The 27,872-nt window shown below is 51.0% G+C and overlaps 1 protein-coding gene across 1 annotated transcript; it reads left to right on the top strand.

The window, feature by feature from the left end:
- The first annotated feature begins 567 nt into the window (after positions 1-567).
- mars1 (methionyl-tRNA synthetase 1) lies at positions 568-27,571 on the top strand. The gene is made up of 10 exons (XM_063039268.1): positions 568-678; positions 8,080-8,175; positions 11,250-11,367; positions 14,389-14,602; positions 15,033-15,164; positions 15,826-15,930; positions 24,110-24,293; positions 25,146-25,217; positions 25,438-25,527; positions 27,438-27,571. The coding sequence occupies exons 1-10, from the start codon at positions 568-570 to the stop codon at positions 27,552-27,554; spliced, it is 1,239 nt and encodes a 412-aa protein (XP_062895338.1). The 3' UTR covers positions 27,555-27,571.
- Positions 27,572-27,872: the final 301 nt, after the last annotated feature.

Raw genomic sequence — 27,872 nt, forward strand, 5'->3', positions numbered from 1 at the left:
CTCCCTCCACACCCCCATCACACACTCCCAGGGTCAGACACAGAGAGGAGCTGTGCTGACTGAGCTGGGAGAAATCGAAGGAAAATTACTGGATAAAGTTCGTGGAATACTTTGGAGGTGGCTCTAAAAGTCTCTTGGACAACTGAGTGAGTGACGGCGTTGGCGTGGAAGCTCGGTGTGGAGTTTTTTGCTGCCGGTTTGGACTGGGTTTGTTGGCGGCTGCTTACTGCGTAGCTCCCAGCTGCGGCCGCTGGCAACTCGCCAGTAAGCCGGTTCGCTCCAAAACCGGAGGCAAACGCCGTCGTTTTCCCCCCATTGACATCGGGGCAACGTTCCTCCTCCATTGTTTTCCTGATTTTTCGTCCGGTGTCGGTGCCGGTGCCGGAGCATCTGGAAGGACGTTTCGGCCTCTCCCGGCCTGGGTCTCTGCAAGTCCGACGGAGCCTTTCCTGGCGCCGAGCCAGCGAGGAACTGTCGACTGCAAACTTTCCCGGCCAGATATTCGACTCGCTCCAGGACTTCTAACTGGCACCGCCGCAAAATTCTCGGACTGGAAAGAGCGCCAGCATGCCGGACCGGTCTCCAGGGAGTCGCGGGCCTTCGGGGAGTTACGCAAGGGCGGCTGCCTCCCCGGCCTCGGACAACGCCCTGTTTCGGTCGGTGAAGGTGGAACGTGGGGTGCAATGTATTTTGCGCCCTGGAATGACACTAGAAAAGTGTACGGAGGCAATGGAGGACCTTGTGGGGAAAGGTGGTATTCTGGCCACCGAGAAGGAGTTCGGAAAGGCGGTGTTCTATCTGGTGAATGAAGAGCTAGTGCACCGGGCCCTAAGCAGGGGAGTCACGGTGGACACCATCTTTTTACCTATGGAGCTGGTGACGGCCCCCACGCAACGTATCGTGCTTGGGCATGTTAAGCCTTTCATTCCAAATGAGGACTTGCTTCCCCCACTGGCCCGTTTAGGGCAAGTAAGGTCGGAGATTACTGCCATCCGACACAAATTTAAGAGACGCACCCTCCGCACCGTAATCTCTTTCCGGCGTCAGGTTTTCATGCAGCTGGAAAGGGAGGACGATGTTGAGGGCCGCTTTACTGTCCGGCACGAGGGAGTAGATTATCAGGTGTACTGGAGCTCCGAGCGCCCACGGTGCCATGCGTGCAGGGAGGTGGGGCACTTTCGGAGGGACTGTCCTGCCGCCCGGAACCCGAGGGAGCCCACTTCGGGCACCAGTGCCGCAGCTACCTCTGCCCCTGATCCTACTCCTGCGCGTGCGCCTGCACCTGCATCTGACCCTGCCCCCGCCCGTGATCCTGCCCCAGCCCCTCACCCTGCCCCTACCCCTACCCCTGTCCCTACTTCTACGGTTGGGTCGGTCCCTGCTCCTCTCCCTGTAGTTCAGGTGGGGGACGGGGTGGAGTCTGTGCGGAGTAAGAAGGCAAAGGGGAAATCTAAACATAGTAAGAAGCGGGCCTTTGAGGCCGCAGAGCTCACACCCATTTCGTCTGAAGTGGAGCGTGGGGCTCGGGGAGGTGCGCAAGCAGACGGGGCGATGGAAACAGAAGGCGCCGCCCCATCGGTGAAGCCTGCACCTGTGTGCTCCTCCAGCGTGAAGAGGAGAAGGGAACGTTCCCGCAAGAGGGCAGGGGATGTAGATGCGGGGGAGTCCCAGGAAGGGGTGGGAATCCGGGTAGGGGTTGGTTCTAAACCTGAGTCCTCAGATGTAGCCACCAGTCCTGGGGTAGATGGTGTGGTTGTGCAAAAGGCTTGTGATAGGCCTGTTTGCACAAATGAGGCAGCCCTGGAGGCCTCCACCCAGGACCTACAAGTCAGCGCCTCTCTGGAGGCCAGTGTACCGAATAGTGTAAGAGGAGACGAGGCAAAGCTCTCTCATTCTCAGCACCAGGCGGCTTATGAATCCCTTGGACCAAAGGTGCCGGATTCCCCTCTATGCCTGCCCCCTAGGGAGGACGATATTCTGTGCACATCGACCCCAGCAATAAATGACTTGCAGGGAGTCCCTGGGGATTGTCTCTCCACTGTCGCAAATGTGGATGAGGCTGATGCGACGGTGGAGAAGGCAGGTAAGAGCGAGGTGCCCGCTGCGCGGTGTGGGTCGCAGGCGCAGCCATCTATTGGAACATGCGGGGAGGCCGATGGGGATTCTGTCTGCAGTGACGGGTTGGAGGGGGACTCTTTCGATAGTGAAACAATGGACATCCTCACCCCTCCTGAGAAATCCCCATTGATACCTGTAGAGGAAATTAAGCATTTCATTCTCACCTCTGAGGGTGGCAAGCACCGGCCTCAGCTAGCCTCGCTTCGCTGGCCCAGCATGCCGAGGCTGGTGAGGTCCCTGCGAGTCATCCTCAGACGAAAGGGAAAGGGAAAGAGGAATGCGGTGGTGGGGAACGACAGACGGCAACTAAAATCTTTCCTGGATGACCTAGTAAGGGACATCAGAGGGAGAAGCAGCCTCGCTCCTACGGGGGATGGTGGGTCACAGGGTGTTGCTGGTACCGCTCGAGCCCGGAAAGCAAAAGGTATCCTTGCTTTCTTTCCGGACAGTGTGGTGGAAGGCGCCTCCGCTCTCACCGAAATGGGCGCAGCTGCTGAGACCTAGTGTGTTCCCGCCATGAAGCTTACCATAGCTAGTCTCAATGTAAACGGCAGCAGGGGTCCTCTTCGCAGGCATAACAATCTCTCAGTCCTCAGGGATGGGCGGTTTACGGTGAGTTTCCTGCAGGAAACCCATACCATCCCTGGGGACGAGTCTGCTTGGCTCCTGGAGTGGCAGGGCGGGGTCTACATGAGCCACCTCAGCTCCATTTCTAGCGGGGTGGCGATCCTGTTGGCCCCGACCTTCCAGCCAGTAATTGAAAGAGTCCAAGACGTTGTGCCCGGCCGTCTGCTCCACCTGGTTGTGCGCCTGGATGGCGTACCATTGCATTTTATCAATGTGTACGCTCCCAGGCGCGGTGTGATGCAGACGCGCCTATTCTGTCAGCTGTCCACCCTGCTGAGCTCCATCGATCCTGGGGACTGCGTAATCCTCGGGGGAGATTTCAATTGTACCCTCGAGGCGGAGGACCGTTCGGGCCTCCAACGCGACCCAGCATCGGCAAAAAAGTTAAAGGAGCTAGTCGGCTCCTTTGACTTGGTGGACAGCTGGCGGAATTTTCACCCCAACTCTAGCGCCTTCTCGAGAAGGTCTAGAGAAGGAGGTTCCAGGATAGACCGCATTTACATCTCTCGGGCCTACGCCTCCCGCGTGTCGGCGTCCTCCATGCGGCCAGTGTCGTGCTCGGATCATCACCTTGTGTGGATGGAATTTATTCCACTACACCCTCGGGTGGGATCCGGGTATTGGCATTTTAACAACCGGCTGCTGGAGGACAGCCGTTTCCGGGATTCGTTCCGAGCGTTCTGGGTCTCCTGGAAGGAGAGGCGGAGAGAGTTCTGCTCCCTACGGCTATGGTGGGATGTGGGCAAAGCCCACATCCGGTTTTTATGTCGGGAGTACACTAGGGGGTCGACCAAAGGGCGGGGCTCTGAGATTGAGCGGCTTGAGAGAGCGTTGCTTGACCTGGAGTCCCACCTCGGTCCGACCACTGGAGACCAGCAGCTGTGGCAGGAATACCAGGAGAAGAAGGACGCACTGAGGGACTTGCAGCTTCAGCAGTCCCGAGGTGCGTACGTGAGGTCACGGATCCAAATGCTGCAGGATTTGGACCGTGGCTCACCCTTCTTATACTCGTTGGAGAGGTGGCGGGGAGTTCAAAAGCAGCTAGTGGAATTGCTGGCTGCCGATGGCTCCTCCATCACGGACCCTGATGGAATTAACAACGAGGTCCGTTCATTCTATCGGTCCTTATTCTCGCCTGATCCGTCAAATGCGGAGGCGTGCAATGAGGTCTGGAAGGATTTGCCTAAGGTCAGTCCAGAGGATGCAGTGCGTCTGGATGCCCCCCTGACTCGGGAGGAGCTGTCCACTGCCCTTCGGCAACTCCGGAGGGGCAAGTCCCCTGGTTTGGATGGACTGAGTGTTGAGTTTTATCAGGCTTTTTGGGATGTCCTGGGGGATGATTACAGCCTTGTCCTAGGGGAGAGCCTAGCCACCGGAGAAATGCCCCTCTCATGGCGAAGAGCTGTTGTGGTCCTACTGCCCAAGAAGGGAGACCTCCGCCTGCTAAAGAACTGGCGGCCGGTCTCCCTCTTGTGCGCGGACTACAAGATCTTCGCCCGGGCAATGGCCAACCGTCTGGGTTCGGTAATTGGACAGGTGGTCCATCCTGACCAATCTTACACGGTCCCGGGCCGCTCCATCCAGGACAATGTCCACCTCGTACGGGACCTGATCCACCTGCTCCAGGAGACTGGGACCCCGGCGGCGTTTCTTTCTCTTGACCAGGAGAAGGCGTTTGACCGGGTGGACCACAGTTTCCTGCTGGGCACCCTGCAGGCTTTTGGGCTCGGACCACACTTTGTGGCCCGAGTTCGGCTCCTGTACTCTGCCGCAGAGTGCCTAGTTAAGATCAACGGATCACTGACAGGACCTATCCACTTCCGAAGAGGAGTGCGTCAAGGGTGCCCCATGTCCGGTCAACTGTATGCGATCTGTGTCGAGCCATTCCTCGGCCTTCTTCGGCGAAGGCTGACAGGTCTGGTTCTGCGCGAACCGGACATGAGGGTCGTCCTCTCGGCCTACGCCGATGACGTACTCCTCATGATGACAGACCCCTGTGACCTGCGGAGGATGCGCGAGTGCCAAGATGTTTTCTCGGCGGCATCCTCCGCCAGGATCAACTGGGCGAAATGTTCCGGACTCTTAGTAGGCCAGTGGCAGGTGGACTCCCTGCCGGAGGAGATGAGAGCTTTTGAGTGGAGCACCAGACGTCTTCTCTATCTGGGAGTCTACCTGAGTCCTTCTGGGGAGACCTGGCTGGCGAACTGGCAGGACCTGGAGACAAAGGTCATGGCCCGGCTAGGGCGCTGGTCAGGCCTTCTCAGGGTGCTTTCCTATCGAGGCAGGGTGGTGGTCATAAACCAGCTGGTGGCCTCCATGTTGTGGTACCGGATGGTCACCTTGGCCCCCCCTGCCCCTTTTGTTGCGAGAATGCAGAGGAAGCTGGTGGACTTCTTCTGGGGAAACAGGAAACACTGGGTCTCTGCAGCGGTTCTGAGTCTCCCAGTAGGAGAGGGCGGACAGTCGCTGGTGTGTGTACGCACACGACTGGCGGCTCTCCGCCTCAGGACTCTGCAGAGATTCCTGTACGCCGAGCGCCCTCCCAGGTGGCACGTGTTGGCGTCTTTCTTCCTCCGGAGGGGCTGCTGCCTTCACGAAGATATGCAGCTACCACCGGCAGGCGTCAGCCGTGCTGCTTTGCAGAGGCTGCCCGGCTTCTATCAGGACCTACTGAGAGTCTGGAACATGGTTGCCTCAGGCCGGGAATCCCCTCCTCTGGCAGAGGGCGGGGTCCTGGCCGACCCTTGCCCTGCCTCAGCGGATGTCGGTGCGGCTCAGGTGTGTGGATCGACTCAAGCTGAGCTGCTCGTCGGGCCCAGGCCCCGCAGCCTTACCCGAGAGACGAATCCACACAACTTGAGCCGTCTTTCATCGACACCCACAATCCCATTCAGGGATGCAGGCAGGAGGTACCTTTATGGGCTGCTGCTCCACACCCTCCACTTCCTCGCCTTTGTCCACCGTCCCGACACGCCATGGCGGTCGGTCTTTCCACCTGGAGGTGAGGGGGGTCCCCAATGGAAGTCCCTTTACAAGGGAGTCCTCCCCATGCACCTTGGGGATCTCGGCTGGAGGGTGCTGCATAAAGCGGTGCCCTGCAATAAGTTCTTCAGTCTGTACACGGATCTCCCAGCCGCGTGTCACTTCTGCGGGCTGGAGGAGACCGTGTACCACATGTACGTGGAGTGTGTGAGGCTGCAGCCCCTTTTCGCGTTTTTGCGTGGGCTGCTTCTCGCCTTCTGGTTGCATTTCAGTCCCACCCTATTTATATATGGTCATCCAGTAAGGAGGGGGGCACAGAAGGATGAGGATGTCCTTGTCAACTTGCTCCTGGGGCTGGCGAAAATTGCCATCCGTGGCTCCTGGAAAAGGGTGGCAGGAGGTTCTCCCCGGGCGGACTGCCTGGCTATGTTTAGGGGGTATGTTCGTGCCCGGGTGAACATTGAAAAGGAATACGCACAGTCCACGGCGACCGTAGAGGTGTTCCGGGACCGTTGGGCTCCGCGGGGTGTAAATGCCATCATTGATGAGGATGGCAATATATTGGTTTAAGATGTATTGTCTGTATGTAGTGTAGTAAATATGTTAGTCACTGGGTTTGTAAATATTGTATAGCACCGACATTTGTAATAAAGAATTTTGTAAAAAAAAAAGGGGTCAGACACAGAGTGAATCTCCCTCCACACTGTCCAATCACACACTGCAGGGGCCAGACACAGAGTGAATCTCCCTCCACATTGTCCCATCACACACTCCTGGGATCAGACATAGAGTGAAGCTCCCTCCACCCCATCCCATCACACACTCCCAGAGTCAGACACAGAGTGAATCTCCCTCCACACTGTCCAATCACACACTGCAGGGGCCAGACACAGAGTGAATCTCCCTCCACATTGTCCCATCACACACTCCTGGGATCAGACAGAGAGTTAATCTCCTTCCACACTGTCCCATCACACACTCCTGGGGACAGACAGAGAGAGATTCTCCCTCCACACTGTCCCATCACACACTCCTGGGGACAGACAGAGAGAGATTCTCCCTCCACACCGTCCCATCACACAATCCCAGGGTCAGACACAGATTGAATCTCCCTCCACACCATCCCATCACACACTCCTGGGTCAGACACAGAGTGAATCTCCCTCCACAGTGTCCCATCACACCCTCTCAGGATCAGACCCAGAGTGAATCTCCCTCCACACTGTCCAATCAGACACTGCAGGGGCCAGACACAGAGTGAATCTCCCTCCTTACTGTCCCATCACACACTCCCGGGGTCAGACACAGAGTGAATCTCCCTCCACCCAGTCCCATCACACATTCCCTGGGTCAGACGCAGAGTTAACCTCCCTCCACACCATCCCATCACACACTCCCAGAGTCAGACACAGAGTGAATCTCCCTCCACACTGTCCCATCACACACTCCAGGGACAGACACAGAGTGAATCTCCCTCCAAACTGACCCATCACACACTCCTGGGGTCAGACATAGAGTGAAGCTCCCTCCACCCCATCCCATCACACACTCCCAGAGTCAGACACAGAGTGAATCTCTCTCCACACTGTCCAATCACACACTGCAGGGGCCAGACACAGAGTGAATCTCCCTCCTTACTGTCCCATCACACACTCCCGGGGTCAGACACAGAGTGAATCTCCCTCCACCCAGTCCCATCACACAATCCCTGGGTGAGACGCAGAGTTAACCTCCCTCCACACCATCCCATCACACACTCCTGGGTCAGACACAGAGTGAATCTCCCTCCAGACCATCCCATCACACACTCCTGGTGTCAGACACAGAGTGAATCTCCCTCCACACTGTCCCATCGCACACTCTCAGGGTCAGACACAGAGTGAATCTCCCTCCACACTGTCCCATCACACACTCCCAGGGTCAGACACAGAGTGAATCTCTCTCCACACTGTCCAATCAGACACTGCAGGGGCCAGACACAGAGTGAATCTCCCTCCTTACTGTCCCATCACACACTCCCGGGGTCAGACACAGAGTGAATCTCCCTCCACCCAGTCCCATCACACACTCCCTGGGTCAGACGCAGAGTTAACCTCCCTCCACACCATCCCATCACACACTCCCAGAGTCAGACACAGAGTGAATCTTCCTCCACACTGTCCCATCACACAGTCCTGGGTTCAGATATAGAGTGACTCTCCCTCCACACTGTCCCATCACACAGTCCTGGGTTCAGATATAGAGTGACTCTCCCTCCACACTGTCCCATCACACAGTCCTGGGTTCAGATATAGAGTGACTCTCCCTCTACACCGTCCCATCACGCTCTAATCCTGCCTGTTTGGTCCCTAGGTTTTCTATGTCTGGTTTGACGCTCCTATTGGGTACATATCCATCACCGCCAATTATACCGAGGACTGGGAGAAGTGGTGGAAGAACCCTGCAGAGGTGAGCATTGCGGGTGGCGATGAGGGAGGTTGTTTTGGTGTTCTTGTGAGGGAGTTAATGTACATTTCCAGACCCAAATGTTCCTCTGATGCTGCCGCGCAATGTTTGAAGTGTCATCGTGGAGTTCATTGTCACTTTGCAAATCCATGTGTGTGCAGGTGCAATGAAAAGCTGACCTTCCGCAGCTTCACAGACACAACATTGACAAGGAAATATAAATATAAATTGTACACGTTTTACAAGTAAGAACACAATTAGAACATAATAGCAGACACATAAAATGCTGCAGGAACTCAGCAGGTCAACAAATCACTAATCAGTCAATATTTTGGGCAGGAAGCCTTCGGGACTGGAAAGGATTGGGGAAGTGATCATATTGAGGTGGTGACCCGGGTTGTGCTGGTTGTTTGAGTTACCAAATGGTCGAAAGGAAGTCGCTCAGAATCAGAGTCAGACCGTTCCTGAGCCTGGTGGTGTGGGACAACAGGCTTCTGTATCCTAGCCAGGGTGAACCCATGCAAAGCTGCAGGGTTTGGATGGTTTGAATGATAATTAAATTGATTTGAGAGGCATAACATTCACACAGAAATCAAATTATACTTAATTTTTCCTGGTTTTTACAAGGAGAAGCACAAATAGAAATGTTCATTGTATTGCAAAGTGGTAGTGTTACGAGACTGCGGTAGTGATTCAGTTTATATTGGTTGAGACCTGTGTCCAATGGCAGTTTGAAGAGGTGATCTGGTTAGATGGTTGGACTCTGAGCGGGCTGGACAGGGTGGGAGGTGAGAAGTCATTTCTCCTGGTGGGGGTAGAGTCCACAATTGGGGGACAGGAAGGGGATGAGGCTTGTTTCTTATTTATGAGTATTCATTGTTTTACTATTAATAAAAGTATAACAGAGACAGATTGAGGTAACTGAAGCATTTTAATATAACCTGTTCAAAATTATTAATATTAATATTTAAAAAAAACAATTGCAAATCACATAATTTCAAAATGGTATTGTTAGGGTGCCTCATATAGCACCCTAAACCTGATTGAGTGTATGAGGTGTCAGGGAGGGGTAGCACCTCTGGTGGGGGAACATGTCACGTCCTTTTCAAGGCGGTTAGTCCACCTCTGGTCCCCACCTGGCACTCAGCTCTCACCTGTGGCTCCCTGTAGCTGTTTGCATGTGACAGTGGCCACACCCCGGGCAACAGCTTCAACAAGCCGGCTAAACCAGGTGAGGGTAACTGATGGATCTCAGACCCTAGGTGAGATAGGGAGTTGTCTATCCCAGCATGTGAAGACAGACTCCAGCGGATTGAGCGGACGAGACCAATCGAAGGTCCAACGGTCAAGAAGGCGGTCTCTGCAAGCGTTGTGGAATGTGAAGAGCAGGACAAGACACAGACGACGTCCTGGTCATCCACTGCGCCTAGTCCCATCTCCAGCCATCCAGACTCTGTCTTGCCACTGGACCCAGATGGGAATTGGGAAGAGAGAGTGAGGCTGATGCTACGCAACTCTCCCTCACTTAAATCCAAATCATGCGCTGGTCTCGACACCATCATAATGGTGTTGAGGTCCTCACTGATGCCAACGATGGACGAACAACATATAGCATATACAACAAATGATGTGAATTTGACATTATAAGCATATGCATATTCATAAAAGAGAAAGGAAAGGAGAATAAATACACTTTATACTCAGTGAGACCTTTGTTGCTGCACTAACGATGACAAATATTTTATCCAGCTTGCACTTGGTTGTTTTGAGAGCTATGCGCATAGTACTAGATTCATCAGCAGTGTACTCCTAGAATTAAACTTGACCAAGTTTATCACTAACAACAATGACGCACATCAATATTCATGGCACTAAACTACATCAGAATCAGAATCAGGTTTAGTATCAACGGCATATGTCATGAAATTTGTTAACTTTGGGGCAGCAGTGCAATGCAATACATGATAAATATAGAAAGAATAACTGAATTACAGTGTATATATATATATATATATGCATATTAAATAGTTAAGATAAGTGCAAAAACAGAAATAAATTTTAAAAAGATGTAGTGAGGTAGTGTCCAAGGGTTCAATGTCCATTTAGGAATTGGATGGCAGAGGGGAAGAAGCTGTTCCTGAATCGCTGAGTGTGTGCCTTCAGGATTCTGTACCTCCTACCTGATGGTAGCAATGAGAAAAGGGCATGTCCTGGGTGCTGGAGGTCCTTAATAATGGACACTGCCTTTCTGAGACACCACAATTGAAGATGTCCTGCGTACTTTGTAGGCTAGTACCCAAGATGTAGCCGACTAAATTTACAACCGTCTGCAGCTTCTTTCGGTCCTGTGCAGTAGCCCCCCGACCCCCCTCCATACCAGGCAGTGAGGCAGCCGTGTCAGAATGCTCTCCACGGTGCATCTGTAGAGGTTTTCGTGTGTTTTAGTTGACAAACCAAATCTTCTCAAACTCCTATTGAAATATAGCCGCTGTCTTGCCTTCTTTATAACTGCGTCAATATGTTGTTACCAGATTAGATCCTCAGAGATGCTGACACCCGGGAACTTCAAACATACAGTATTTACCATTGTTATCATTGAATATCCAGTGTCCACCCACAAGAAGAAGAAGAAGAAAAAAATATAAGCAGAGTGAAGCCAATGCCAGTTGGCCCAAACGTTTACAAATACTGATGTATACACTGGGTCTATGCGTATTTCAAAATGTGTCATCCAGCATCCTGTGTTCTTGCAACCACGTCACTGGCACCAAGCCAGTGTGAGACGTTTGCTATGAAACATCTCGCTGCTGTCGGGTTGAAAAAAATAATTTGCAACTTCATTTGAAAATAAAATAATGATGTTACCTTTTTATTATGGGTGGAATTTAAAGAATCGAAGAATACTGCATGCTATGTGCCAACAAAATTTTTGTGCATGCCATCTTGGGTATTTGATCATAGGTTCGCCACCCCTGGCATTCATTAGGGGATTGAGTTCCAGAGCCGTGAGGTATAAAACTCTGGTTAGACCACGCTTGTGACTCTGAAGGTTTCCCCTAATTTTCCACCGAACACAGGTCGAACTCTACAATTTCATGGCCAAGGATAATGTTCCATTTCACAGCGTTGTTTTCCCATGCTCGCTTCTGGGTGCTGAGGACAACTATACCCTCGTTAACAGTCTCATTGCCACAGGTAGGGTGGAGTATGTGTGGGGAGGGGGGGAGAGGAGGCACGTGTGTGTGTGTGTGTGTGTGTGTGTGTGTGTGTGTGTGTGTGTGTGAGATGGGTGCATACTGCATTCTTGTCATCCTGACTCCCATCTCCACCTATCCCCCCACTTCACCACCACCTCTTCACCTCCTCCCATTCCCTCCCCATGTCTCCTCTTCCTCTCTCCATTTCTCACCCTCTTTCCCCTCCCCACATTTTAGGACTATAAGACCACAAAATATAGGAGCAAAATTAGGCTATTTGGCCCATTGAGTCTGCTCCACTATTCAGCCTTTATCCCTTCATGCCTTGACTAATCAAGAATCTATCAACCTCTACCTTAAATATACCCAGTGACTTGGCCTCCACAGCTGCCTGTGGCAATGAATTCCACAGATTCACCACTCCCTAGCTGAAGAAATTCCTCCTCATCCCCGTTCTGAAAGGATGCCCTTTAAGTCAGTGTCCTCTGGTCTTAGACTCTCCCACCACAGGAAACATCCTCTCCACATCCAGTTTATCGAGGCTTTTCCATATTTGATAGGTTTCAATGAGTTCACTCCTCATTCTTCTGAATTCCAGTGAGCAGAGGCCGAGAGCCATCAAATGCTCTTCATACGACAAGCCATTCGATCCTGGAGTCATTTTTGTGAATCTCCTTTGAACCCCCTCTAATGTCAACACATCTTTCTTAGATAAGGGGCCTAAAACTGCTCATAATACTTCAGGTGAGGCCTCACCGGTGCTTTATAAAATCTCAACATTATATCCTTGCTTTTATATTCTAGTCCTCTGGAAATAAATACTAACATTGCATTTACCTTCCTTATCACCGACTCAACTTTTAGGGAATCTGCATGAGGACTTCCAAGCCCCTTTTTTGCACCTCAGATTTTTGAACATTCTGTTCATTTAGAAAATAGTATACAATTTTATTTCTTCTACCAAAATGTATGACCATATCCTTCCTGATACTGTATTCCATCTACCACTTCTTTGCCCCTTCTCCTTATCTGTCTTGTCCGTATGTAGCCTTTCTAGTTCCTCAAATCTACCTGCCTCTCCACCTATCTTTGTATTGTCTGTGAATTTGAACACAAAGCCATCAATTCAATCAATTGACATATAATGTAAAAAGAATCAGTCCCAACACAGATCCCTGTGGAACACCACTGGTCACTGACAGCCAACGAGAAAAGGCTCTGTTTATTCCCACTCTTTGTCTCCTGCCAATCAGCCAATGCTCTATTCATGCCAGAATCTTTCCTGTAATAGCATGGGCTCTTAATTTGTCAAAGGCTTTCTGAAAATCCAAGTACAGAAAATCCAATTACAGAATATCAACCGATTCTCCTTTGTCTATCCTGCTTGTTATTTCTTCAAAGAATTGTAACATATTTGTCAGGCAAGATTTTCCCTTGAGGAAACCATGCTGTTATGGCCTATTTTATCACGTGTCTCACAAGTACCTCAAAACCTCATCCTTAACAATTGACTCCCAACATCTTCCCAACCACTGAGGTCAGACTAACTGGCCCATAATTTACTTTCTTCTGCCTCTCTCTCTTCTTGAAGAGTGGAGTGATATTTGCAATTTTCCAGTCCTGCAGTCCAGTCCAGAACCTAGTGATTGTTGAAAGATCATTACTAATGCCTCCACAATCTCTTCAGCCACCTCTTTCAGAACCCTGGGTGTGCACCATCTGATCCAGGTGACTTACCTACCTTCAGACCTTTGTTTCCCAAGAACTTTCTGTCTCGTAATGGCAACTTCACTTACTTCTGCCCTGACACACTCAAACTTCCACTGCTAGTGTCTTCCGCAGTGAAAACTGATGCAAAATACTTATTCAGTTCATCTGCCATTTCCTTGTCCCCCGTTACTACCTCTCCAGCATCATTTTCCACTGGTCTGATATCCTCTCTTTTACACTTTATAAACCTGAAGAAACATTTGGTATCCGCTTTAATATTATTGGCTACCTTACATCTTTATTTCATCTTTTTATGCCTCTCCAACTCTGACTTTTTTAATGCCTTCTATTGGTGTTTAAAAACTTCCCAATTCTCTAACTTCATACTAATTTTTGCTCTGTTATATGCCCTCTTTTTGGCTTTTATATTGGCTTTGACTTCTCTTGTCAACCACAGTTGTGTCATCTTTGGGATGTACATACCCTGTGTCTTCTGAATTGCTTTCAGAAATTCCAGCCAGTGTTCTTTTCCAATCAATTCTGGACAGCTCCTCTCTCATGCCTCTGTAATTCTCTTTACTCCACTGTAATACTGATACATCTGACTTCAGCTTCTCCCTAAAATCTCTCATTTGGACCTCCTCACCTTTCCTACCCATGTCATTGGTGCCAATATATACCAAGACTTCTGGCTACTCACCTTCTCCATTTAGAATGCTGCATACCCAGTCCAAGACGTCCCTGACCCTGGCACCTGGGAGGCAACATACTACACAGGCGTCGCTATCACATGCACCAAAACCCATCTCTGTTCCTCGGACTATGGAATCTCCTATCACCACTGCAGTCCTCTTCACCTCTCTTCTCTTCTGAGCCACAGCGCCAGACTCAGTGCCAGAGACCCGGTCGTTGTGGCTCCCTGGTAAGTCCCCCTCAACAGTATCCAAAATGGTATCCTTATTATTGAGGGGAACAGCCACAGGGATACTCATTTCCCTTCCTCCTCCTGACAGTCACCTGCCTCGTGCCACTTGGTTGATTGGCCACAGTTCAATCTCCGAAAACTGCTGCGAAGCACTGCTTTTTAATCCTGAGTGTGAACCTAAGTGAAAAGGTCGCTCTCCTCTTGTGCTCCTGCTCAGTGATTGGTTGCACTCCAACTCCATCTTTTTCCCTCTCTCCCTGGCCGGCCTCCTCTTCATCACTCTTCCCCGTCCCCTCGCCCCCTCTCTCTACCCACCACCTTCTCTTCTCTCTCCCTCCCACTTCTTCCTCTGCCTACCATTACTGTCTCTGCTCCTGTCCACAGAGTACCTGAACTATGAGGATGGCAAGTTCTCCAAGAGCCGAGGGGTGGGAGTATTTGGGAACATGGCACAGGAGACAGGGATCCCGGCCGATATCTGGCGGTTCTACCTGCTCTATGTCCGCCCCGAGGGCCAGGACAGCAGCTTCTCCTGGAACGACTTCATGCTGAAGAACAACTCTGAGCTACTGAACAACCTGGGCAACTTCATCAACAGGTAGAGGGCGAGGGGAGCGGAGGAAAGGAGTGAGGGAAAGAGAAAGGGTGAGGCAAGAGTAGAGGGAAGGGAGGGAGAAGGAGAGGGAGTGTCTTGAGAGAGGGATGAAGGGGGAAGTCGAGGGGAAGGGAGTGTTGCAGTAGAGCGATGGAGAAGAGGGAGGTAGGGAGTGCTCCATGTGGGGTAGTGGGATTGAGTGCTGCTAGAGTGGAAGGATGAGGGAGGTAGAGAGGGAGTGATGAGGGAGGAACAGTAAGGAGGGATTGCCACACTGAGGGAGGGAGGGATGGAGGGAGCACCTCAGTGAGGTGTGGGCAGTGGTGAGGAAGGGAGAGAGCACTGTGAGGAAGGAAGTGCAGTGGGGAGGGAGGAAGAGGCGAGGGGGGATGAGGCCGGACTGACAGCACTGCCTGCGCTCCACCCCTCCCAGAGCCGGGATGTTTGTGGGGAAGTTCTTCGAGGGCTACGTCCCGGTCATGGAGCTGAGGCAGGAGGACAAGAGGCTGCTGGTTCAGGTGACTTGGGAGCTGCAGCAGTACGTTCAGAGCCTGGAGAGAGTGCGGTGAGTTTGGGCAATGTCCAATGTCCACTCCATCCCCCATAATCCCTCTTCCCCCACACCTCTCCTGTGCTACCCTACAGCTCTTCCGTACCATCCATCTCCTCGAACAACCCCACCCCTCTCCCCCAAAGCCCTTATGCCAACCGCCCTTCTGCCAGCCACCCTTCCCCACCCTAACCCTCCCCTCTCCATCACCCTTCCCCATTCTCCTTTCCTATCACCCCTCTCCCCATCCCCCAACCACCCTTCCCCACCCCTCTCCCCACCTTTTCCTCTGCCCCACTCCCCAACACCCTTCCTCTGTCAGCCTTCCCTCCTCCCACACTCCTTGTCCTCTCACCCTTACCTCCCCCTCTTCCCACCTCCCCCCTTCCCACCTCCCCCTCTTCCCACCTCCCCCTCTTCCCACCTCCCCCTCTTCCCACCTCCCCCCTTCCCTCCTCCCCCTTCCCTCCTCCCCTTCCCTCCTCCCCTTCCCTCCTCCCCCTTCCCTCCTCCCCCCTTCCCTCCTCCCCCTTCCCTCCTCCCCCTCCCTCCTCCCTCCTTCCCTCCTCTCCCCCCCTTCCCTCCTCTCCCCCCCTTCCCTCCTCTCTCCCTCTTCCCTCCTCCCCCCCCTTCCATGGCCTCAATGCTTCATATTTGACTCCTCTCTCTGCCTCAGGATTCGTGAAGCACTCAGGTGCATCCTGAACATCTCCCGCTTTGGCAACCAGTACATACAGATCAGTGAGCCCTGGAAAATGATCAGAGGCAGCGACGCTGACAAGTAAGTTCCAGGGAAAGATTCTCACCTCGCCTCTCTGCATGGCCCCAACATCTCCCCCCCGCCCGCCTTTCCACATTGTTACGTTCTCAAATCCATGAGTGCATTACTTGCAGCAGCATCACGCACGACACTCACAAGAGAAACATGAATTAAATACAAGTAGTGCATAATTTTTGGAAGAAAGAAAGCACCTCAATTACAGAACAAACAAAAGTCCATTGTAGTACAAAGTGGTCATGGTGTTGCTGTATTGAGGTGGTGATCAAGGTTGTGCTGGTTGGTTCAGGAACCAAATGGTTAAAGGGAAGTAGTGGTTTATTATTGTCACATGTACTGAGATACGGTGAAAAGCTTGTCTTACTTACAGTTCATACAGATCAGATCATAGTGTATTGAGGCAGGACAATGCAGAATAAAGTGTAGTTGCCACTGAAAAAGTGCAGTGCAGGAAAACGATGCAAGATCATAACGATATGGATTTGTTCAAAAGTCTGCTAACAGTGGGATTGTAGCTATTCCTGAACCTGGTGGTGTCGGACTTCGGATTTCTGTACCTCCTAAAAAGATGGGATGGCCCGGATGGTGGGGATCTCTGATGATGGACGTTGCCTTCCTGAGGCAGCACCTCCTGTAGACACTACCCATAGTGGGGAGGGAGGGATGTGTCCGTGATGTGTTTATAGGGCAGAGTCCACAACTCTCTGCAGCTTCTTACATTCCTGTGTGTTTGAATTGCCGTACCAGACCATGATGCAAACAGTCAGGACACTTCCAACAGTACTTCTGTAGAAGTTTGTTAGTGTTTGGTGACAAGCCAACAGACCTTCTTAACCTTTTTCTAATGTTAACAGTCAGTTGTTACTGCATTTGGGACATATGGCCACCAGGTGGCACTAAGCGGTCTCCTGTACAGGTGTCCCCTGCTTTTCGAACGTTCACTTTACAAAACCTCACTGTTACAAAAGACCTACATTAGTTACCTGTTTTTGCTAACAGAAGGTGTTTTCACTGTTACAAAGAAAAGCAGCGCGCAATAAAAAATCAGCGCGCAAGAAAAAAAGGCAGCGCGCGCCCCAAGCAGCCGCTTTCCCCCGGATTTGGAACTGCATTCTCGCCAGCATTGCTTAAACACGTGCCTGTGAGCAGCTGTTTGCAAGATGAGTTCTAAGGTATCGGAAAAGCCTAAAAGAGCTCGTAATGGTGTCACACTTAGCGTAAAACTAGACATAATTAAGCATTTGGATCGTGGTGAACGAAGTAAGGACAACGTGAGTTTGGCTTCTGGAAGTTGATGAAGATGATGTTGAAGAGGTTTTGGCATCACATGACCAGGAACTGATAGATGAAGAGCTGATGCAATTGGAAGAGGAAAGGGTAACAATCGAAACCGAATGAGTAATGATAAAGTACGACTTTAATTTTGAAAGGGTATGTCGGTTTAGGGCATATTTGCAAGATGGTTTGAGTCCTTACAAAGAACCATATGATAGAAAAATGCGCGAGGCTCAGCGGTCAAGCCTACTGTTGTTTTTCAAGCCTTCCACATCAGCCACAGCAGATAACGAACCTCAACCTTCGACATCGAGGCAGGCAGAGATAGGAGAAGATGACCTGCCTGCCCTGATTGATGACGAGATGACACCCCAGTGTCTCACCACCCCAGCCCCCGGGCCACGGGCAGATATGGATTTGCGGAGAATGCAGTGGTAGCCGGGAGGCACACATCACATCTTTAAGAAAAAAACCGAAATAAACATGCTAATTAATTAGGTGCCACCCGGCATGTAATTGTCGGCCCAGATCAGAGACGATTGCCGATTGCGTCGCCTCTGATCTGGGCCAACATTTATGTGCCAGGCGGCACCTAATTAATTAGCATGTTTGTTTCGGCTTTTTTCTTAACGCTGTGCTGTGTACCTCCCGGCTACCGCTGTACCCCGCATGCTTCGTGGATCGGTATCGGTTCGCTGCCCGGAGGGTGGGGGCCACTGCACCACCCCAACCTGCAACGACTCAGCCTAACACACCATCATCAGTGTGCTCGATGTCTTCCCAATTCCTGTAAGTGATACTACACTGTACATACATTATTTCTACTTTATATCAGCTGTGTATTTTTATGTGTTATTTGGTATGATTTGGCAGCTTCATAGCTTAAAGGTTACTGGAGAGCGCTTGCGCCGTGTTTTTGCCGAGAGCGCTTGCGTGAGATTTTCGCTACGGATAACAGTTCAGGCAATGACTGTGGAAAAGTATTTCTACTTTATATAGGCTGTGTATTTATCATATCATTCCTGCTTTTAAGATATGTTACTGTTACTTTAGGTTTTATGTGTTATTTGGCAGGTTATTTTTGGGTCTGCGAACACTCACAAAATTTTCCCATATAAATAAATGGTAATTGCTTCTTCACTTTACGACATTCCGGCTTACGAACCGTTTCATAGGAACGCTCTACCTTCGGATGGCGGGGGAAACCTGTATTCACCCCAACATACCAGCCTCTTCGTCCCTCCTCCAGCTTGTCCCTTTACATCCCCTGTTGGGCATCCGCGACTCTCCGTTGGTATATTCCAGTCACTACATTGCAGAAATGGTGTGGGGGCTTTGGAGAGGGGACAGAAGAGGTTCACCGGGATATTGCTTTGATTAGAGGCCATGAGCTAGGAGAGGATGGACCAACTTGGGTTGTTTTCTCTGGAGAGGTGGAGGCTGAGGGGAGATCTGATCGAGGTCTATAAGATTATGAGAGGCGTAGATAGAGAAGACAGCCGATATCTTTCTCCCATTGTGAAGATGTCACATACTAGAGGGCATGCATATTTTATGTGTCTTACTAAAAGTCTCTATCATATCTGCTTCCACAACCAGCCTGGAAGTGTATTCCTGTCACCCACCACTCTGGTTAAAAGAAACTTGTCCTGCACACTTCCTTTGAACTTCTCCCCCCTCACCTAAAGTGCATTTTTCTTACCCAATGGGAGGGGGGGATGAAGAGAGAGTGCCTGGGTTCGGTGGGTTTTTGAATATATTGCCTGCTTTACTGAGGCTGGTTTCTGTGATGTGCTGAGCTGTGTCCACAACTCTCTGCAGTTTCTTGCGGACACAGGCAGAGCAGTTGTGGCACCAAGTCGTGGTGCATCCGAATAGGATGCCTTCGACGGTGTCGCGATCGAAGTTGGTGAACATTCCGAATTCCTTTCGCTTCCTGGGAAGGTAGTGGCTGTGACATTGAGATTCATTTTCTTACAGGTATTGACAGGAAAATAAAGAAATACAATAGAATTTTATTAAAAAGCACACATAAACAGACAAAGACTGACAATCAGAATCAGGTTTATTATCACCGGCATGTGTCGTGAAATTTGTTAACTTAGCAGCAGCAGTTCAATGCAATACATAATATAGAAGAAACAAAGTTTTAAAAAATAATAAATCAATTACAGTATATATATATTGAATAGATTTTTAGAAGTGCAAAGAACAGAAATACTGTATATTAAAAGAAGTGAGGTAGTATTCATGGGTTCAATGTCTTATAACCATAACCATTTAACAATTACAACAAGGAAACAGGCCATCTTGGCCCTTCTAGTCCGTGCAGTACTCTTACTCTCACCTAGTCCCACCGACCTGCACTCAGCCCATAACCAACCATTCCTTTCCTGTCCATATATCTATCCGATTTAACTTTAAATGACAACATCGAACCTGCCTCCATTTAGGAATTGGATGGCAGAAGGGAAGAAGCTGTTCCTGAATCGCTGAGTGTGTGCCTTCAGGCTTCTGTATCTCATACCTGATGGTAGCAGTGAGAAAAGGGCATGTCCTGGGTCCTGGAAGTCCTTAATAATGGACGCTGCTTTTCTGAGACACCGCTCCCTAAAGATGTCCTGGGTACTTTGTAGGCTAGTACCCAAGATGCAGCTGACTAGATTTACAACCCTCTGCAGCTTCTTTCAGTCCTGTGCAGTAGCCCCTCCATACCAGACAGTGAAGCAGCCTGTCAGAATGCTCTCCATGGTACATCTATAGAAGTTTTTGAGTGTATTTGTTGACAAGCCAAATCTCTTCAAATTCCTAATAAAGTATAGCCGCTGTCTTGCCTTCTTTATAACTGCATCGATATGTTGGGACCAGGTTAGATCCTCAGAGATCTTGACACCCAGGAACTTGAAACTGCTCACTCTCTCCACTTCTGATCCCTCTATGAGGATTGGTTCATTTTAGATGTCATGCTAAATCTTCACAAACCTCTAATAAAGTAGTCCTACCCTTTCTAAAGTCCACAATTAGCTCTTTCGTCTTACTGACGTTGAGTGCCAGGTTGTTGCTGTGGCACCATTCCACTAGTTGGCATATCTCACTCCTGTACACCCTCTCATCACCACCTGAGATTCTACCAACAATGGCTGTATCACCAGCAAATTTATAGATGGTATTTGAGCTATGCCTAGCCACACAGTCATGTGTATACAGAGAGAAGAGCAGAGGGCTAAGCACACACCCCTGAGGTGCACCAGTGTTGATCGTCAGCGAGGAGGATATGTTATCACCAATACGCACAGACTGTGGTCTTCCAGTTAGGAAGTCGAGGATCCAATTGCAGAGGGAGGTACAGAGGCCCAGGTTCTGCAACACCTCAATCAGGATTGTGGCAATGATGGTATTAAATGCTGAGCTATAGTTGATAAACAGCCATCCTGACGTAGATGTTTGCGTTGTCCAGGTGGTCTAAAGCAACGTGGAGAGCCATTGGGATTGCATCTGCCGTTGGCCTATTGTGGCGATAGGCAAATTGCAGTGGGTCCAGGTCCTTGCTGAGGCAGGAGTTCAGTCTAGCCGTGACCAGCCTCTCAAAGCGTTTCATCATTGTGAGTGCTACCAGGCAATATGTCATTAAGGCAGCTCCCATTATTCTTCTTAGGCGCTGGTATAATTGTTGCCTTTTTGTAGCAATTGGGAACTTCCACTCATAGCAGTGAGAGGTTGAAAATGTCCTTGAATACTCCCGCTAGTTGGTTGGCACATGGTTACAGTAGTGAAGCATCGCTGCCATTCATGCTGTTGGGTTTCGCTTTGTAGGAAGTTATGTCTTGCAAACCCTGCCAGAGTTGTCGTACATCTGATGTTGTCTCCAACCTCATTCGAAATGGTCTCTTTGCTCTTGAAATAGCCCTTTGCAAATCATACCTGGTTTTCTGGTACAGGCCTGGGTCGCCAGAGTTGAATACCACAGATCTGGCCTTCAGCAGATGATGTACCTCCTGGTTCATCCACGGCTTTTGGTTTGGGAATGTACAGTAAGTCTTTGTAGGCACACACTCATCCACACAGGTTTTAATGAAGTCAGTAACAACTGCAGCCTACTCATCCAGGTTCAAAGATGAATCCCTAAATACAGGCCAGTCCACCGAATCAAAGCAGTCCTGTAGGCGCTTCTGTGTTTCCCTTGTCCAAACCTCCTTGGTCCTCACTGCTGGTGCTGTAGTCTTCAGTCCCTGCCTATTCTCAGGGAGTAGAAGTACATCCAGGTGATCAGACTTCCCCAAGTGAGGGTGTGGAATAGCACAGTAAGCATTCTTGATGGTGGTGTAGCAATGGTCCAGTGTGTTGTTTCCTCTGGTATTGGAAGTGATCTGTTGATGGTAATTGCTTAGTGATTTTTTCGGTCTGGCCTGGTTGAAATCCCCCAAAACGATGGTGAAGGCGTTAGGATGTGCTGTTTCGTGCATGTTGATCCCATTGCTCAGATCATCTAAAGCCTGCTTGCCATTAGCCTGAGATGGAATGTAATCTGCTACCAGAATGGCCCCAGAGAACCCCCGTGGTAGGTAAAAAGGACGACACTTAACTGCTAGATATTCCAGGTCTGGTGAGCAGAATTGGGACAGCACTGATATATTTGTGCACCAAGAAGAGTTGATCATGAGGCATACTCCTCCACCTCTGCTTTTGAGAAACTCTATAGACCTATCCTGACGGTGTATAGTAAACTCCTCGATCTGAATCGCTGCATCTGGTGCAGAAGGGGTTAACCAGGATTCTGTGAAACCTTTAGGCACTTATACTTCCTTAGGAGTTTGTGAAGATTCAGCATGACATCTTAACACTTTGACAAACTTCTATAGATGTGTAGTGGAAAGTATACTGACTGGCTGCATCACGGCCTGGTATGGAAACACCAATGCCCTCGAACAGGAAATCCTATAAAAAGTAGCGGATACAGCCCAGTCCGTCATGGGTAAAGCCCTTCCCTCCATTGAGCACATCAGCATGAAACGCTGTCACAGGAAAGCAGCTTCCATTGTCAAGGACTCCCACCACCCAGGACATGTTGTCTTCTTGCTGCTGCCATCAGGAAGAGGTACAGGAGCCTCAGGACTCTCACCACCAGGTTCAGCAACAGTTATTACCCCTCAACCATCAGACTCTTGAACCAAAGGGGATAACTTCACCCACTCCAACACCGAACTGTTCCCACAACCGACGGATTCACTTTCAAGGACCCGTCGTGTCATGTTCTGAATAGTTATTGCTGATTATTTATTATTATTATTTATTTCTTTTTGTATTTGCACAGTTTTTTTTGTCTTCTGGACTCTTGTTAAATGCCCAAGTTGAGCAGTCTTTCATTGATTCTATTTTGGTTATTATTCCATAGAGTTATTGAGAATATCTGTAAGAAAATGCATCTCAGGGTTGTAAACAGTGACATATATGTATTTTGATAATAAATTTACATTGAACTTTGACTTTTGAATTCCACAGTTTCACCACCCTCCTCATCTCTGTTCTGAAGGGTCATTCTTCTGGTCTGAGGCTGTGCCCTCTAATCCTAGACTCCGCCACTATAGGAAACGACCTCTCAACATGCTTTCTATCAAGGCCTTTCAGTATTCAGAAGGTTTCGGTCAGATTCCCCCTTAATTCTTCTGAACTCCAGCAAGAACAGGCCCAGAGCCATCAAACGCTGTTCATACATTAACCCTTTCATTCCTGGGATCATTCTGGTGAACCTCCTCTGGACCCCCTCCAATTCCAGCACATCCTTTCTTAGATAATTGGCCCAAAACTGCTCACAATACTCCAAGTACAGTCTGACCAAAGCCTTATAAAGCCTCAACATTACATCCTTGCTTTTATATTCTAGTCCTCTTGAAATGAATGCTAACATTGCATTTGCCTTCCTCACCTCCGACTGAACTTGCAAATTAACCTTTAGGAAATCCTGGATGAGGACTCTTTGCCCTCAGATTTTTGAATATTCTCCACTGAGAAAATAGTCAACCCTTTTATTTCTCCTACCAAAGTGCATGATCACACACTTCCCTACCTTGTTTTGCATGTGACACTTCTTTGCCCATTCTCCCAATCTGTCTAAGTCCTTCTGCAGGTTCCTTGCTTCCTCAACACTACATGTCCCTCCACCTATCTTTGCATCGTCTGCAAACCTGACCATAAAGCCATCAATTCCATTGTCCAAATGATTGACATGAAAAGAAACGGTCCCAACACCAACCCCTGCAAAATGCCACTAATCACCAAGAAAGGATCCCTTTATTCCTGTGATGGACTGGGCTGTATCCATCATTTTCTGTTCCTGGGCATTGGTGTTTCCATATTAGGCCGTGCTGCTTGCAGTCAGGATACTCTCCACTGTGCACCTATTGAAGTTTGTCAAAACTTTTGGTGATATGAAAATCTATGCATATTCCTAAGAAAGTGATGACACTTTATGTGCTGGTCCCAGAACACATCCTCTGATTTGATAATGCCGAGGAATTTAAAGTTAATCCAGCTCTGATCCCCAGGTGAGATCGGTTTCATGGACCTCCAGCTTCTTCTCCCAGAGTCAATAATCAGCTCTTTGGTCTTGCTGGCATTGAGAGGTTGTTGTTGTGGTACCAGACAGCCAGGTTTTCAATCTCCCTCCTCTATGGCAATTAGTCACCACCTTTGATTGCATGGTGCAGCCATCAAAATTGGTGAGCATCAATAGGGACATGCTGAATTCCTTTAGATTCCTGAGGCTGGTGACTTCCTTGGCCACGGTTTCCATGGAGACTCCGTGAATCCTGTGTATCTTGACTTTCTGGATCAGCCTACCCTGTTGAATGCCTTTGTTAAGGTCCATGCAGACGACATCCACAGCTCTACCAACCGATTTCTCTTACAGGAAGCGGGCTGGAACGGTAACAGGCGTGGCAGTGAACCTGGCCTGCCTCTTGTCGGTGATGATCCAGCCCTACATGCCCTCCGTCAGCAGAACCATCCAGGAGCAACTGCAGGCTCCTCATGACTGCAACGTGCTGATCGATCGCTTCGTCTGCTACCTGCCCACTGGGCACAAGATTGGCACGGTACGTAACACCCCTCAGAGTCAGAATCAGGCTGGTTATCACTGGCACCTTTCATGAAATGTGTTGTTTTGTGGCTGTAGTACATTGTAATACGTTAAAAAAATACAAAGGTCACAACAAGAAATATATAAAACACAAACTGTGCAAAAAGAGAGCAAAATGGTGCCCTATCCTCTATTAGATTCTTTCTTCTTCAATCCTTTACCTTTTCCACCTATCACCTCCCAGTTTTTCACTTCATTCCCCCACCCACCACCCTTCTACCTTCCCTTCACTCAACTATCATCTGCCAGCTTGTATTCCTTCCCCTCCCCCCATCTTCTTGTAGCTTCTGCCCCCTTCCATTCCAGTCTTGATGAAGGGTCTTGGCCCGAAACATCAATTGTTTATTGCCCTCCATACATGCTGCCTGACCTGCTGAGTTCCTCCAGCATTGTGTGTGTGTTCTGCAAAATATCCAGGTAGAGTTCATGGACCGTTCAGAAATCTGACAGTGGAGGGGAAGAAGATGGGGAGGGGAGGTCACAGACAGGGAGGGGGGTCGCAGAGACAGAGAGGGGTGTAGGGGAGGGAGGGAGGGGGTCACAGACACGGAGAGGGGTGTAGTGGGTGTTGGGATCATGAAAACCAAGTTAATGGAGACGGAGCCGATGTCTCTGTTGATGCCAGGGTGTTGGGAATGTGTTCATCATGGGCCAGATCCACTGGCAGGAGAAAGGGGGTGGGGAGGGGGGGTTTGGGAGACACTGTGGGGCAGATACATCCACCCTCTCTGTCGAACACCCCTGTGTAGAAAAGAGCCCAAGGTTTGTCGGTTTCTGTCTTATACCTGGATTATCAAAACTCCTGCAGGCCAGCCCCCTGTTCCAGAAGTTGGAGAGCGAACGCATTGAGGAACTGCGGAAAAAGTACAGTGGCCAGCAGGTGAAATCACAGTTTACTGACCCCTATCTGTCTCCGTGACCCCATTCTCCCTCCCTGACTCAATGAACCCCTCCCTCCCCTACACCCCTCCCTGACTGCATGAACCCCTCTCCCTCCCTTACATCCTCCCTGTCTCTGTAAACCCATCTGATCCCTTACACCTTCCCTGTTTCGGAGAACATGCAATCTGTGTCTTTGATGACGTGTTCTGTGTACGCAGCCCTGCACTACTGGGGAGACAGCGGGGACACCATCTGCTCCCCAACCTCCTGCTGATGTTCAACGTCTCCAGGAACAAGTGACCCTACAGGTGAGTACAAGCACCGGTGACAACGCCAGTGGCCGAGATATTGGTGCCTCTGAATGTGTGATACATCAGCTGAACAGTGGCTGGTGGGTAGGTCTGCTTCCTCCCTCTACCCCCCCCACGCCCTCCCTCTTTCCCCCAACTCCTCTAATCCTCTCCTCTCTCTACCACCCCACCCCTTCTCTACCTCCCCTCTCTACTCTCCCTCCTCTTCCCCTCCCCTCCCCTTCCTCTCTCCCCTCCTCTTCCCCCTCCTCCTCCTCTTCCCCCTCCTCCTCCTCTTCCCCCTCCCCCTCCTCTTCCCCCTCTCCCCCTCCCCTTCCCCTCTCCCCCTCCCCCTCCCCTCTCCCCCTCCCCCTCTCCCCTCCTCTTCCCCCTCCCCCTCTCCCCTCCTCTTCCCCCTCCCCCTCTCCCCCCTCTTCCCCTCCCCTCCTCTTCCCCTCCCCCTCTCCTCTCCTCTTCCCCTCCCCCTCTCCTCTCCTCTTCCCCCCCTCTCCCCTCCCCCTCTCCCCTCCCCCTCTCCCCTCCCCCTCTCCCCTCCCCCTCTCCCCTCCCCCTCTCCCCTCCTCCTCTCCCCTCCTCCTCTCCCCTCCTCTTCCCCTCCTCCTCTCCCCTCCTCTTCCCCTTCCCCCTCTCCCCTCCTCTCCCCCTTCCCCTCCCCCCTCCTCTCCCCTCCCCTCTTCCCCCTCCCCTCTTCCCCCTCCCCCTCTTCCCCCTCCCCCTCTTCCCCCTCCCCCTCTTCCCCCCCCCTCTCCCCCCTCCCCTCTCCCCCCTTCCCCCTCCCCCCTTCCCCTTCCCCTCCCCTTCCTCTTCCCCCCTCCCCTCCCCTTCCCCCTCCCCTCCTCTTCCCCTTCCCCCTCCCCTCCTTTCCTCCCTCTCCCACTTTCCCACCCTCCCCCTCCCTCCTCCGCCCTCTTTCCTCCCTCTCCCCACCTCTTTCCTCCCCCTCCTTACCCCCCTCTCCCTCCCCCCGACCCAGGGACAGGGAGGCGGGAACTGTGCACGGTGCTCCCGGTGTGGGTCTGACCCAGGGATAGTGAGATGGGAACTGTGCACGGTGCTCCTGGTGTGGGTCTGACCCAGGGATAGGGAGACGGGAACTGTGCGCGGTGCTCCCGGTGTGGGTCTGACACAGGGATAGGGAGACGGGAACTGTGCGCGGTGCTCCCGGTGTGGGTCTGACCCAGGGATAGGGAGACGGGAACTGTGCACGGTGCTCCCGGTGTGGGTCTGACCCAGGGACAGGGAGACGGGAACTGTGCACGGTGCTCCTGGTGTGGGTCTGACCCAGGGATTGGGAGATGGGAACTGTGCGCGGTGCTCCCGGTGTGGGTCTGACCCAGGAACAGGGAGATGGGAACTGTGCACGGTGATCCCGGTGTGGGTCTGACCCAGGGATAGGGAGATGGGAACTGTGCACGGTGATCCCGGTGTGGGTCTGACCCAGGGATTGGGAGATGGGAACTGTGCGCGGTGCTCCCGGTGTGGGTCTGACCCAGGGATAGGGAGATGGGAACTGTGCGCGGTGCTCCCGGTGTGGGTCTGACCTAGGGACAGGGAGATGGGAACTGTGCACGGATAGGGGGACTTATTCTGTGTACTGCTGGGCAAGTTAGTACAGCAGGTAGGGCTGACACATCAATGGTCAGCACTGTTTTAACACAATCCATTATCTCCTCTTCCCCCTCTCTCTCCAAACCACTCCTTCCCTCCACCCCCTCCCTCTCATGCCTGCCTCCTCTCCCTCTCCTTACATTCCTCCCCTCATCTCTTTCCCTGCCCCTTTCTCTTATCCTACGTCCTCTCTCACCACACACCCTCACTATACCCCCACCCTTTCTCCCTCTTTCCCCCTCTCTGTACCCCCTTCTTTTTCACCCCCACCCCTCTCTTTTCACCCCCCTCACCCCCAGGGGAACCGTGTGCGTGAGCTGAAGGCTCAGAAGGCAGAGAAGACGCTAATCGCTGCAGAGGTGTCGGTGCTCCTTGAGCTGAAGAAGCAACTAACACAGGCATTAGGCCAGGATTAAACCCCCTACACCCCCTCACACACAGCCCCCTGGTCACAGCCGAGCAGCGTGCAGAGATCACGATGGGGGAAGTGGTGGATGGAAAGAGAAAGAGGGAGGGATGGAGAAGTGTGGGAGACAGGAGGGGAGGAGTGGGGTCTGTGGAGTGAGGAGGAGAAAGGGAGAGGGTTTGCCGAACTTTACCTGGGTGAAGGGGTTGAGTGTGGCTCAGAGCATCAATAAATGGTTTTTAACTTAATCTGGTCTCTCATTCACCGTCCCTGTCAGGCAAGGGAGAGTGGGAAAGCAGGGTTCTTCATGGCAACACACTGGCTCCCA

Source organism: Mobula hypostoma, assembly GCF_963921235.1.
Source record: "Mobula hypostoma chromosome X1 unlocalized genomic scaffold, sMobHyp1.1 SUPER_X1_unloc_4, whole genome shotgun sequence".
Classification (NCBI taxonomy): domain Eukaryota; kingdom Metazoa; phylum Chordata; class Chondrichthyes; order Myliobatiformes; family Myliobatidae; genus Mobula; species Mobula hypostoma.

Bases quoted from the DNA above. Each gene is read 5' to 3' on its own strand.
- mars1 (XM_063039268.1), top strand. From the start codon at position 568: ATGCCGGACCGGTCTCCAGGGAGTCGCGGGCCTTCGGGGAGTTACGCA. The intron at 14,603-15,032 runs GTAGAGGGCGAG...CACCCCTCCCAG, and splicing joins CTGGGCAACTTCATCAACAG to AGCCGGGATGTTTGTGGGGA. The intron at 15,931-24,109 runs GTAAGTTCCAGG...TTTCTCTTACAG, and splicing joins AGAGGCAGCGACGCTGACAA to GAAGCGGGCTGGAACGGTAA.